The 14,091-nt window shown below is 32.5% G+C and overlaps 1 protein-coding gene and 2 long non-coding RNA genes across 3 annotated transcripts; all 3 read right to left on the reverse strand.

Moving 5' to 3' along the window:
- Positions 1-2,450: 2,450 nt before the first annotated feature.
- LOC116185557 lies at positions 2,451-3,290 on the reverse strand. The gene is made up of 2 exons (XR_004150400.1): positions 3,053-3,290; positions 2,451-2,992 (listed from the first exon to the last, which is right to left on the reverse strand). It is a non-coding gene; the product is annotated as an uncharacterized LOC116185557 (long non-coding RNA).
- A 6,085-nt stretch (positions 3,291-9,375) lies between these two features.
- LOC102679199 (protein Cep78 homolog) lies at positions 9,376-11,830 on the reverse strand. Its single transcript, XM_006615120.2, has 4 exons — positions 10,908-11,830; positions 10,541-10,716; positions 10,079-10,456; positions 9,376-9,994 (listed from the first exon to the last, which is right to left on the reverse strand). Exons 1-4 carry the CDS (start codon positions 11,335-11,337, stop codon positions 9,467-9,469), a joined length of 1,512 nt encoding a protein of 503 aa, XP_006615183.1. The 5' UTR covers positions 11,338-11,830; the 3' UTR covers positions 9,376-9,466.
- A 477-nt stretch (positions 11,831-12,307) lies between these two features.
- LOC116185555 lies at positions 12,308-13,300 on the reverse strand. The gene is made up of 2 exons (XR_004150398.1): positions 12,938-13,300; positions 12,308-12,754 (listed from the first exon to the last, which is right to left on the reverse strand). It is a non-coding gene; the product is annotated as an uncharacterized LOC116185555 (long non-coding RNA).
- Positions 13,301-14,091: the final 791 nt, after the last annotated feature.

Raw genomic sequence — 14,091 nt, forward strand, 5'->3', positions numbered from 1 at the left:
AGAGGATCCAGCCTAGGAATACGGTGATCTGCGGTGTGTGATCCGAGCCATTAGGCAAAGCTTCTCGCATCCTTCTTCCGCTCGCTTCCTCTTTCTCTCCCTCTTTCTCTCGACCCGTTTTCATCCCCCATCCGAGTGTCTCGCGCTAACTGAAAAGGACGAAGCACGTGTTCCACGGGTTTTTGCAGGACGGTGGAAACGTCCCGCTTTCTCGGACCTGCTAAGTCTGCCCGCGCAATCCGCAGCACGCTCCTTCCCCCCCATCCACCACCGTCCGTCCTCCCTTTTCTTTGCAAGGCTTGTGATGACGTCACGCCCCACCGAATGCGCTTTCGTTGCCCCTATGGAGATTACCTTTCCACCTGGATCCGTACCAGTGGAGGATTTGGAATTCTTTAGAGAAAGAGAAAGAGAGAGAGGTTTTTAGAGAGAGTTCAAAGTATTGGAGATGCTCCTCCTCGCGACAAGGAGGAGGATTTAAGAAGAAACTGGAAGTGGAATTTTTTCTTTCAAATCTTCTCTGTATGTTCATTCAGTATATATTATTTGGTGATATTGATTAGATTTAGCAAGATAGCACGAGTTTACTGAAGGAAGAACGTCGATACTTAATTGATTATCAGTTGAAACGATCGATCCATTTTAATTTTCCATCCTATTCTATATATATATATATCGTTCAGAAAAATCGTTCTACTTTATTCTGAAATGAATAAGTCGAAAATAACGAGTTCGAAATATATTCAATATTTAGGACAGCTTTTACCTACCTTTGACCTCCGCTCTTATTGGAAGGATAGGTTAATTCTTTTCCACGATCTATTTATTAACTATTATTAACCGAAGAGAATCGCGTCGTCAAACTTCCCGCTTTTACCATAGTAACGCGATACGCGAGACGACAGGGATGATTTCCCTCGCCTCCTCTGTGCAAACGTGCATGCGTTTCGCTGGCAAACAACGCGCCTTTCTCGTTCCCTTTTTCCCTCTCTCTTTCTCAACCCCCTTACGATCTTCTCCCCCTCCCTCCTCTTCCTTCCTGTTCAACCGGTCACGACCATCCCATGGATGGTTCTATTCCATCCTTTTGTTCCGCAAACTTACCCCCCTCCTTCCCTCCCCATTTGCAAACGAAAAAAAAAAAAAAGAGCGGTTGGCCCCTAATGGATACGAATATTGCTCGCGTAAATCGCCTTATCGGTCAACCAATGGCGGAAGCTTCATTATCATCGTCGCTCTTTTTGTATCGTCGGCCATTTTTCTCGCGTCGTCGTCATTGCCTCGCCTCACTCCTCGCCTCGTCGCCCGTGCGACACCACGTTTGTACCAGGGAAGGGAAGGGGGTTACGACGTCGGAAGAACGCGCCCTCGTTCCTTCGCGGGGACCTCGTCATCCTTCGTTATCGTTCGTAATCGAGACACCGCGTTTTTTCACGGTATTTTCTCCCCCTCGATGTCGACAAATTTAGGAGAAATTAATCAACGTTCGAAGGAGTGTAATTTAGATTTGGATGGAACGATATTTATTCGACGCGTGTGAATTGCGATTAAGTGGATTAGATTAGGCTCGCGAATGAATTCTTCTAGAGTTGAACTCGAGAGTTAATTTAATTCGTTGGGATGACCTTTAAGTTAAATATACGAGAAGTTTCAGCTTTCCGTTAATTTCGTCCTCCTCGTTAAAAATTCACGATTTACTTTTATAATCGAAGAAGCAGGAAACGGGGTGGGATGTATTTCTAGAAAACGAATTTCTGTTTCTATCCGAAAGATCATTATTTCGCGAAAAATGGCGCTGATTATATTAATACAAGCGAGAGAAGAAATACACGGAGAGGTTCTCGTTTTTTTTTTTTTTTCTCGTTCGTTCGCGAAGCGTCTACATTGTCATCAAGCTAAGCTTCTTACAAGTCTGCCTTCTTATATCGGATCGTTCTCCGTTAAAACGGTTGCCTCCTTCCTTCTACCGAGGTCCGGCAATCTTATAATCCAGTCATATCCTGCCTCAAAAAGATCTACTCCACGAACGATGAAGATCACGGATACTTTATCGGACGAAACTTCTCAATAACATCTTTTATATGCTTTGTAATCTCGGACGGCGATATTTTGTCCTCTTTCTTTCTTTTTTTCTATCAATGACGATACAATTCTTCTCGACTCATAGACGATTATTGAATGCCAATTTCTATATTCGGATTGAATTGTTATAATTGGCCTCGTACGAGTGAATATGAAACGTTCGAATTTTAAACGCACGATTTTGCGACAAATATGAAATAATATACGAGTTATAACGGAGACAATATTCGAAAACGGTTCAAATCTGACAATTCTAAGAGTATTAAAGACGATCGACAAACGTTTCTAGATAAATTCGACGACATCGAAACGATTTTAACGAGATAATTTCATCTTCCTATAGATAATAGATCTATTTTTTTTCTTTTTTATTTACTGAATAAAAGATAAACACGATCAACGTATCTGTTTACCTGATGCTGGCATGGTCGAGAATTTTTTTTCTCCGACGAGCATGCTTCTTTATTCCAGTCAACCCTTGCTCTCCCTTTCTACAAACCCTCTTAACGAACCCTTTTAAGAAAAACTGCCTACAATGCTTTGCCTTCATAAATACAAATCTAACCCCGTTCCCTTTCATTTCAGTTTCTTTTTCAAAACGCGTCCAATACAAAGCAAGACAAAGCAACACAGCGACCGAAAAGCGGCCGAAAAATCGAAACGAAGGGCGATAAAAACCAGCGGCAACAAGATATTAAAAAAAAAGCCGGAAAGAGAAAATGCAGCCACCGAACTCTCAAAGCCGACGAAAAAACGTACGAGAAAAGAACGAATTGGGCGTACGTGAAAGTGAAAGAGGGGAGGAGAAAAAAAGAAAGAAGAAAGAGGCATAATTGAAACGTCAAATATACAGATTCTTTGGCCTCGCTCGTGTCACGTATCCCTTCGACACGTATTTCCCTTCTCCTTCCTCTTCTCTCTCTCTCTCTCTCTCTCTTTCTCCCTCTTCCCCAGATATTTTACCTTTGACCTTTTTTTCTTTTCTCTCTCTCTCTCTCCCCTCTCCTTCTCTCTCTCGCGCAACCCCCGAGGGGTTGAAGCGGTCGAAGAGAATTTCGGTGGGATCTGCGGCCGTGCGGGACCACGGTCGCGCCTCCCCACGTTTCACGGCTAAATTGCCGTTTCACGATTGGCAGCCCGTCAACGATTCGATGCTCGAACAGAGCCTGACCACTGTTATCATTATACGTACGCGCACCACCAGGATGTCTGTGGTCGCTTGGTACACGACACCGAACCGCATAAGCCGACGTACGGATTTTTGTCATCGGTTGGAACCGCCATTGCACATGATCCCCGGCCCGGAATGACGTTTCTGGTTGATTTCTGGGAGGGAGGAGGGAGGATGAGAGGGAGGGGAGGGACTGCCACGATGAAAACGTGGGAAATCGGCGAAAACGACATTGCCACCGACATTGCTGCAACAGAGCGTCGTTACATCCAGGCTTCACCTGGATCATGTTTCGACAGCGTTTCCACGTGTCGTTCGGAATGTTGGGGAGGAAGGGGAGGAGGGAGGGGGAAGGGTGAGAGAGAGAGAGAGAGAGAGAGAGAGAGGTCGACGTGACGCGGTTTGTACCGCGGTAAATGGAAGGTTTCAATTCGATTCTTTGGGGCGGGAGGAAAGGATTGGAACCGTTTCGAGGTATTATACGCGTAAAAGACTCGAAGTTTTATAGAAATTTTTATCAGAGAGAAAATCGTTTCGTAATTGGATGTCGATAGATTATTGTTAAATTCGAAATTCGGTGACGCGAAAAAAATAAATCAAAGATCGGTCGATGATCGATTTCGTACGGGGAAAGATTAATTTCGAAATAACTTTCGAATCGTTAAAATTAATCAAAAAAAAAAAAAAAAAGAATTCGAAATATTCTAGAAATAGTATACGAATATTTCACGAGCAATCCTCATCACCCTATATATATATATATATATATTCGAAGAAAGAGGCCTCTACGGTAATGAAACGATCGATTGACCCGAATCAAGTCCCCCCCTCGTAAGTTCCTTTTAAAACTATCTTCTAAAACAAGAACGGGCCGCATTCCGCTCACGACCCGCGTCACCCATAAACCGATTTAATCCCCTCGTACCGCGCGCCCGATTCCACGTTAAACGTTCCACCACCTGGACGATCCCTTAACGAGTCTCTTTGCCCGTTAAACGCAATACCGCTATTACGATCGGCCGCCTTTAAAGGAGGAGGGAACTCGTGCCCTTAAAAGATTCATGAAAACTGCGACGCGAAGAGGTCGTTCCGTCCCCCTCCCCCGAACCTTCCACCCTTCGAAACTGCGATTTCCACCGTTCCCACCATGGCGAGAGCGAAACAGGCGACAGGTTTCGCCTCGGCCGTCGCCTGTAGGCGATAAGTCAACATCTCTGGAGAGGAAAATCGCGAGTGGAGGGAAAGTGCGGGGGAAGGAGGCGATGAAAGACGCAGAATTTAATAACCATAGGAAGCAGAGGGGGAGGGGGGTGGCGTCGCGGCCTGAGACATGGATGTAATCTTGGCAAGGTAAAGTCGTACGTTAGGGACCGGAGAACGCATTCCTCGCGTCGCTAACAACATGCTGTCGGCATGCACGGCCTGTCCTCTTCCTTCGTCGAAGGAAGAAGAAAGGCCCCGACAGGAGTTCGGGGTTGAGCGGCGACATAATTCTAATTTTATTGCCGTGGCCCGGATGCGAGCCCCACCACCACCACCGCCACGAACGAGACCCCGGATTTATGGGCAATTTTTCTTATTAATTTTCATAAGTTCGACACGTGAGCCGGCGTCTACACAAAGCCCCCTCTCCCTCTTCTTTAGACCGTTCTAGATCCCCGAGAGGAGGGGTGCACGGCGCGAGCACGGAACGCATTTTCTCTCCATCGCTCTCTTCCACCTTATAACCCGGCCGATGGTTATATCGAGACGCGACGCCAAACTTCGACGATGGCGTGGAACATCTTTCGCAGCCAAGTTGGAAAACGTGAGAAAGGGTGAGAAGAGTGAGGGGAGAAAGGCGAGTGAGTTTTGCGAGGGGGAGGTATATTAAAAAATTTTAAGGCGCAAGGTGAATTCGAGGAATTCGTGATTGACACGTCGCGGATGATTGGCTCGAAGAAGGTTCGAAAATTGTGGATAAAACGACGGTGTATACAGCGCTTACCGTTAAATACGTCCTACCGTTTGAAAGGTAAGCTCGGTGAAAGAAGTACGCTTGTTTGTTTCACCCTCTTTATTTGAGGGTACAATTTAATTAATTATGGGACGTTATTTATTTCGAATTATTCGCCTCATTGTACAGGGTAGAAAGTTCGTTCAATCGTAACGTGATTTTGTATCGTGGAACAGTTACGGATCCGTGTAATTGGTTTTTTAATGTAATACTCCCTTGTTGCTCGAAAAACGGAATAATAGGGAGAAACTTCTTCGATCCTTATTGCGACGATAAAAGTTTTAACGCGAATACGTTTTCTAATCGATCGAGCGTCGAATATCAAAGAATTAATTCTTCGAATTATTTCCTAATCTATCGATCACATTGGATACTTATCAATCGTATATTTCCCTCATATTTCTAAAGCGCAAAAAATTCGTCGATTCGTTCCATTTATGAATAGAAGAAATCGCGAAGCGAATCGCCCCAGAAATTTTCCCGGCGCAACGAAGTGAAAAAAAAAGCATCTACGACGTTTCGAAGGAGTAAATAATAGAGAGTGACGAAGGGATGGCTGCGAAAGATGAACAAAGAGTGGAGAGGGGGGGAAGAAAGAGAATAGAAAATTGGACGGTAAACTCGTGCCACCGTTTCCACCTTGGTGTGGTAAATTGAGAATAAACAGGAAGCGAAGGTTTCCTCCTCCCCCCCCTCCAAGAAAAATATTTCGTAGCGGCGGAAATCGCGAGGAATTCGTCGAGAATGAGTACCATCTTTGAAATCGTATCGAAACTCGACTTAATTATTAATTCGCGGTCCCCAAGAAATTTCGTCTCTCTATCACTATAAAACAAAGATTCCGCTCTTATTGCGCTCGTCGTAACCGCCACGATGCCTTTTAATTTTCAATGTTTCGATTTGCTTTATATGTGCTTCAGAAGATTTCGATCGAATTTCATTGATCAGGAATTATATATATCTAAAAATCTATATATAATTATTTTAAGATAAAAAAAAAATATTGACTTTTAAAACGAGGACAACTAATCATAATTATATAATCATTTCATATATTGTTTTTATTTACCAATGAGCCTGAATTGATCTAATTAGTTGATAGATTGATAAATTTAGAAAAAAATAATCTAAAAATATGATATGTAATATCTTGTAATATCTCTAATATGAAAAGAAAATTTAAAAATATATAATTAATAACAAAAATTAACACACTTTTATAATCCCGAAGAACTGTAATATCATCGGTCAATTCAATTTATAGTTGTGAAGATAAAGATGTTTTTTATCCATTGAAACCCGACATATTTTCGAGTAAAATAATTTTATTCCTGTCTTTTGCAATTTATAAAATGAATATTATATAATGGATATTTTATTTATTTATTATATTCTAATTTGTTATCTAACTTAACTTTTGCTACCATTTTCGTAATTCTTACATTTCTGTTTTACCAACACGAATAGATCCATATATATCACTCCTACTTTATCGTCTACTTAATTTTTCTTTAAAAACTTCCAATTTTACTTTGCAAAAACGAAAAATAGTTTATTTTATTTTTAAATTAATCCGTGTGATTTATAACACTTCTACCGTATCGAACTAAAATTTGAATAATAGTGAATAAAAGAGCAACCTGTTGAATTCTATGCTGTTGTCTAAATCGTGAGCTTTCATTTCTTTCGTTTTCCAATGTATACGATATAACAAAAAGTTAATATGAATGTGTATAAATTGAAAACTATAAAATCAAATTTATTATTTTATATTATTGATGTTATTTAAAAATATATATTCTTCTCTTGCATTTAAAATTACAAATATTACAGTCAACTCTTTTATTTATATATTAAATAAAAAAAGATCAATGTCATAGAAAATAAAAGTTTTAAAATTTCTGCAATTTTTTCTAATTTCTCGAATAAACTTCGAGATTTAAAATATTTTTGAAGACAAGATTTCTCGAAAAATTGAATATGGTCGTGGAAAAAAGATCGCATTGTTCAATTATTCAAATTTGGATTTGATCGTACTTCAACTCGAATGAGGCGGAAAATGCGGCCACGAAAAAGTATCTTGTTCGCCTATTCAATCTCTCGATACTTTTCATAAAACGTCTTAGAATCGAGAAAAAAAACTCTTTCTAGAAACTTGGAAAAATCTTCGAATGGAATTAAAGATTGAATCGAGAAAATATATCTTATAATATGCTCGTATATATGATTTAATAAATATTAAATACAGTCATAAAAAAAAAAGAAAAAATTATATTTATTAAGCTGAAATGAAATATTGGAAAATAATAATGAATTATTTATTTGATATTATGAATGATATTATAATAAAAATAAAAAAAATACAATATATTGTTAATAGAATTAAAAATTATATGAAAATATCATTAAAATAAGAATATTAAAATAAGAATTCTAATATAAGAGAATATATATCTATTTTTTGCAAATTCGAAAATTAAATTAAATAATTAAGATAAGAATTCCTAAATTGAATTAAATCGATCATTATTGAATTATTTGATTTTAAAATTTCTTTTATAACAATAAATTTTATTGTAGTTTTTATTATAAATAATAAAATATATTATAAAATCAATATAAAATTATTAAATAATTAAATAATTATTAATAAAATGTATGAAATTATTTCTAAAATTAATAATATTAATAAATTATTTATAAAATTATTAAAAATTATATTTAAATATTTAAAATTAAAATTTTTCTTTTGTATTCTATCGACAGTTATCTAAATTACCAACTGTATATATATACGGCGCGGCGCGCTCGACCTCAGTTCGATCGATACTGTTATACCGTGCGGTCGTGTCGAAAGTACGCTCGTTCGATTTCATATATAATTTAAAATTATTCATGTATTTTGCGTGCAACAGCAACATGTTTTGTTTCACGATTGTTTAAAATACACACAATTTATTCACGAGTACGCATGTTTTATTCGCGAATCTTTAAAGTTCGTGTTTTATTTGCAAAAAAAGCAATCCTATATATATTTTGTTAAATTAAATATTTTGTGCACTTACTTTGTCGATGCGAAGCTTTTTGATAATTCTAGCGGTTACAATTTTTTCGCATTGTGATGTCGTTGCACAAATACAAATTGGGGAAGGGATATATTCGAGAGTTTACAACAGATCGAGACACGTCGAAACACATCGAGCATGCAAGGAGTGTAAACATCAATTCCTTGAAAAAATACATATAAAAAATATTTTTAACTTTTAACTAATAAAATAAAATAAATAATATATAAACTGAATGTACAAATATATACGTTTAGAAAAGAAATATATATAAGTTAAATAATTTAATTTTAAAAAAAAAATAAGACGTCAAAAATCAAAAATAATTTATAATTTTTTACACGATAACTATATAACGATTCTAATATAAATTCTAAATATTTTAATAGAAAGGAAAAGAAAGGAAAAAATAATATTACATACCTGTTCCAGATATGTACCGGCAAATTTAACACTCAAATAATTGATCAACAAAAAAGTAAAAAAACTTCAAAAGTATTGTTTAATAATAATATCTTGCGAACAAATAACGTATTAATTAAGCAAAATTTATAAATTATAGCACAAATATCGTTTATATTTGATACGAACTGACGCGTGCTATTACGATTGAGTTTCGATACCAGACTGACGCCATATGCAATAGATTCATATTAGTAGTTTTCTGATTGGCTAAGATGACATGATTTTTTTTCCATCCAGGCGCGCGAAAAATTTAAATATTTAAAACTTCTGAAATTATAAGAAGGATTAAATAGAAAAAATATTTAATTCTTTAATTTTTTTTTTTTGATAAAATGTAAATATACATACATGATTAACTATCTTATATTTCATTTATTTAATATGATCATATGAAAAATTATAAATTATTTAAAAAAAAAATTATATTACTTCTCTATAAATATCATCGAAAATTTTTATTTATATTTCTAATATTATACTTCTCTATTTCTAAAATAAAAAATAAAAAACATAAATTCTTTCTATTATTTATTCTTATAAATATATTTATAAGTCTATTTTAAAATTGAAATATTTTTTATTAAAATATACATCAGTATAAAATTTTATACATCAGTATAAAATTCGTATCTTATTTACATTATACATCTAGAAAAATTATTAAATAAAATTCACAGTATTATATTTTCAATGGGAAATAAAATAAGGTTTTCGCTGTGAGCAATTCAAAACACAGTTTTCCATTTGTTCTGCTAACGGTGACGACCACAATGGTTCTACAGTTTCTAAATCAACTTCCTCGTTTACAGATACATTTTGTTTTAACATCGAAAATGATTCCAATTTTTCGAAAATATATTTAAAACCCGTCAATAATTGACTTTCATTACATGCTTTAGAGGAAATACAATTTAGCATAAAAACTTTACTTTTTAGATCATTTAATCGAAACGATATTCTTTGCAACTCATTCTCTATTTTCGATCTTTGCTGTACTTCTGAATTCAATAACGCTTTATTGCTCGAAAGTTCCTCTTTTAATTTAGAATTAGACTCAATTAAATTTAATAATTGTAATTCCAAATCATTAATTTTCTTTCTTCTATAATAATCTTCTTTTGTAATTCCTTTCACTTCTTTTTCTCGAATAAATCTCTCAAATCTTTGAGTCTTTTTCCAATAATGTTTTTGTAATGAAGATTTCCTAGGCCGTTCCTAAAAAAAATTAGTACATTTTCAAAATATAAATTTTTTTTATTTCATTTAAATTACAAAGAAATGAAAAAATAAAAAACTTACTGTTCGATTTTGCGAATGTTTTCTATGTCTTTTTGTAAATTTAATAATTTCATTATTTATATTTTTTCTCCAATTTAAACAGAATTGTTTATTCAATAAAGTTTTTTCAGCTATTTCTTGTCTTTTCTTCAATATGCCCAACATTATTTGAAGAGTATTAATAGGTATATGATTTTTGGTTAAATCTAGCCTCATAATTTTATTATTTGATTGCAATAGTTGAATGATCATTTCTGCTCCCAATTTACTGATTCCACAGCGTTTCAAACTTAATGTTTTCAACCAGGCATCATTTTTTAATGCATAAATTATCTGTTTTAGACCAGTGTCTTCAATTTTTGGATTCTGATTTAGAATCAATGTCTGCAATCCTTGTAACTGAAAAAACATTTAACAATTTAATACAACTTTTTTATTTTTAATAATAAAATTTACATAATGATCAATGGAATTAATCCTTACTTTTTCAGTATCTTCTTCGGAAGATTGCTCCCAAATATTTTGTAACAGATCAGCCTTTCTCCTTTTTAAGAACAATGATATACTCATAGCACTTCTACTTGATAGTTTACAAGATGACAAATTTAAGACAGAGAGCTTTGGATTGTTTTTCAAGCAGTTCAATAACAGGTCACAGCCTGGAGCAGGAAAGAGAAAAAATAAAAGAAAAACAATAATGTTAAAAATATTACATAAGGGATAAATAAATAGTGCAAAAGAGATTCAAAAAAAAGAGAATGTAATTTTGTTTGAAAATATTATTATTGGAATAATGCTAAATTAAAGAAAAATAATAAAATAAAAATAAACATTAGAAAATAATACTAACCAATGTCTCCTATGTAACATTTTTTCAAAGATAAACTTATCAGCTTTTCATTGGTCTTCAAACCGGAACACAGGATATTCAGGTACTTCAGCGTCAGAGGAATTCCATCAATAGTGATAGAGGTTATGGCTGGTGAATCTCTCAAGCAAACGGCGATGGAATCGATGAGACAGCGCAACAGAAAATTCGTGTAGATGATTGGCCTTACTTGATTCTTTGCCTTGCATCGCCTGGACGTGACATCAAATGCCGGTCTAGGGTTTTTACATTCTTTCTGCTTTTCTTTTTTAATTTTCTCTGTCAAGTGTGACAGTCTATTATTTGGGACATTCGGACCTTTCCTTTCGTTATCGTTCCATCCTCCTGTCTCTTCCTTCAATTCATGCAATCCTTTCCGCTCGATATATTCCTCCAAATCGCTCCTCATCATTTCAATCTCCCTCTCTCCCTCTTTCTCTTTCCCTTTCCATTTTCTTCCAAGAGATGCGACCTGCAAGCTTAAACTTTCTGGGAGTAGTATCCGCAAGGAAAATATTAAAAATGGTGCTAATGAGCATTAATTCATCTTTAATATATTTCTTTTTTTAAGTTCAAGGAAAAAAATTCATGCGGATTCTATATTTCTGATTCCGAAATTTCTAATCATATTATATTGAGATAATTTCTTGTGTTTAGTATTTTAATTATACAGGAATTGAATAATAAATTTCAAGAAATTGAGAAAAGAAACAACAAGAATTTAAAATTGAAAAAGTTAAGAACAATTGCACAAAAGAATGGCATTAAGATTAAAGCAAAACTTGGAAGTTTAAGCTTGGGAATGCAACAAAATCAAAATCACTTCTTTTAACAAGTACTTCAATTTAAGTTTCAAAAAATATTTGGGTTTTTAAGACAATTTTTAATTTTTCAATAATTTTTCTGTCTTTATATGTCAGTTTTATAAATATCACTATAAAAATCTGTCAGATAAAAATTCAATTGAATTTTCAGATATTTTTAGTTACATTAATTACCATAATTTTTCAAGTTTCTCTTCCGTATTCACTTTCTCACGTACTCGTTTGCATTGGCTGCGACTGTAGATATCAATTTTCATCAGATTTCGATTTTGAGCTATACTTTTAAGTATTGGTGACCAATCTTTCAAACCCACGCGATCGACACAGAATCGCAAACAACCCTTTGATAAATACGCTTGTATGGCAGATAATGGTTTAATATTCTTTTCTTGACATAAAACCTTTTTAAGAAATACTATCTGTATTTTATCAAAAATAATAATTTTGTTTTATAAAAATATAAATTTATTATTTTTGGACAACCAAATTATTAGCTTTCTGTGGAAAAAGTTTATTTAAAATGATAAATGATTCTTATTAGGCTAGTTTAATTTTTCATTATTTTTTTTATTCTATTTCTGATTTTATTCCTTTCACTTAATTATTAACTATATGTATTATATTATTGATATTATAATTAATATCATTTTGGAATATAGTAAGAATTACAGTTAGAATTACAAATAATAACTTAAGTTTATTAACGAACCTTGTATAACCAACGAAAATGTCCATGATTTTGCATCTCAGTATTATCTTGCATAATATTAAAAGCTTGACACATAATTGTTATTATTTCCTCGATTTATCATTATACAAATTTAATAAATAATATATTTGGGCACGTTATTAATTCTTATAAAAAATTAATATTAAAAATCTGTCATTAAAAGTTCATAAAAAGGAAAAAACTATTTTAAAATATATTGAACATTTGACTATTAGTTTTCTTTGTTGGCAACTTCATACCATTAAATTGAGAAAAATTTACTTACATACTTGTTCCTGGAGAATTAAAAACATTTTGAAAAATGGAATAAAAAAATACTTTATAATTTTAAATTAATCAATATGACATGCTTAATATATATAACATCTTATTTAATACTATTAATTATATATTAAAATTTTATAATCTATATATAATCTATATATGTATAATTGAAACACAGATAGGAATAAACTTACTATCTTACGATTTTTTTTCTTCTCTTTTTTTTTCTGAAATTAAGAACTGATATTTTCTTTTTAATATTATTTTAACATTTTATTTCAGAAAATGTATAGTTTTATTAGATCAGTTCTATACTACCATTTTATCATTTAATCATCAAGATATTCATTTAATTTATTGTTATTTTTAATTTATTGTTACGTTAAATATTCCTATTATAATGACCGCGTTAACTGCATCTGATAGTATTACGTGTTTCTTAGAATTTAATTATTATATATAGATATCCTGTGAAGTTAAAATTAGTAATATACGTTTCTACAAATATTAATTATAATGAATTTTATCAATACTCTACCTTTAATAGTATGCTATAATAATATTTAATATTTAATGATATTTTCATATATATAAATAATAATATTAATATTTTTAAAAAATATTTTTAAAATTTTATAGTAAGATTTAATAACATATAATAATATTTAATGATAGATAAATTGGACTTACGTTTAAAAATAGAAGAGTAATCATTTTATTGATATTTCATTTTATTATAATCATATTGATTGATGATTCAATAATTGTATAATCAATTCATTGTCATTTATACATATATATTTAAATATTTATATATTAATCATTTTTAATTTTTATGACACGTTCCTTAATATCATTATTAATACTATTAATCTCAATTATCATTTCTTGTTTATCTTTTTCTTTTTTTAATTATGATATTAAAATTTGACTATATTTCCTTTCATGTTGGAATAAATAATATTCTTGAAATTTTAATATCATTCTTTCGGTAAATTGATCCTAATTCTTCGAATACTTATATAGATGCCATCTTTAAATTTATGTTTATTTAAAAATTATATATTTGCATTTTATTTATTTTTTTTATCGAATAATAATAATGGATAATTATTATAGATAAATAAACAATAACTTGTGATAACTACGGAGAAATTAAATTATAAGTATATTAAACATTTTAAAAATAAATATTGCAAATAAAAAGGTAATAAGAAAATTTTCTTACTTGATTTATTGTTTTTATTTTATTTTTAAAATATCACATACTGAACATTTTATTTTCTTATTTTTTTTTTTTTTTTGATGAATTTTTTATCTTCTTCGATAATTTTTCTTATCTTCGAAT

This window comes from Apis dorsata, unplaced genomic scaffold (assembly GCF_000469605.1).
Source record: "Apis dorsata unplaced genomic scaffold, Apis dorsata 1.3 scaffold_217, whole genome shotgun sequence".
NCBI classification, from domain to species: domain Eukaryota; kingdom Metazoa; phylum Arthropoda; class Insecta; order Hymenoptera; family Apidae; genus Apis; species Apis dorsata.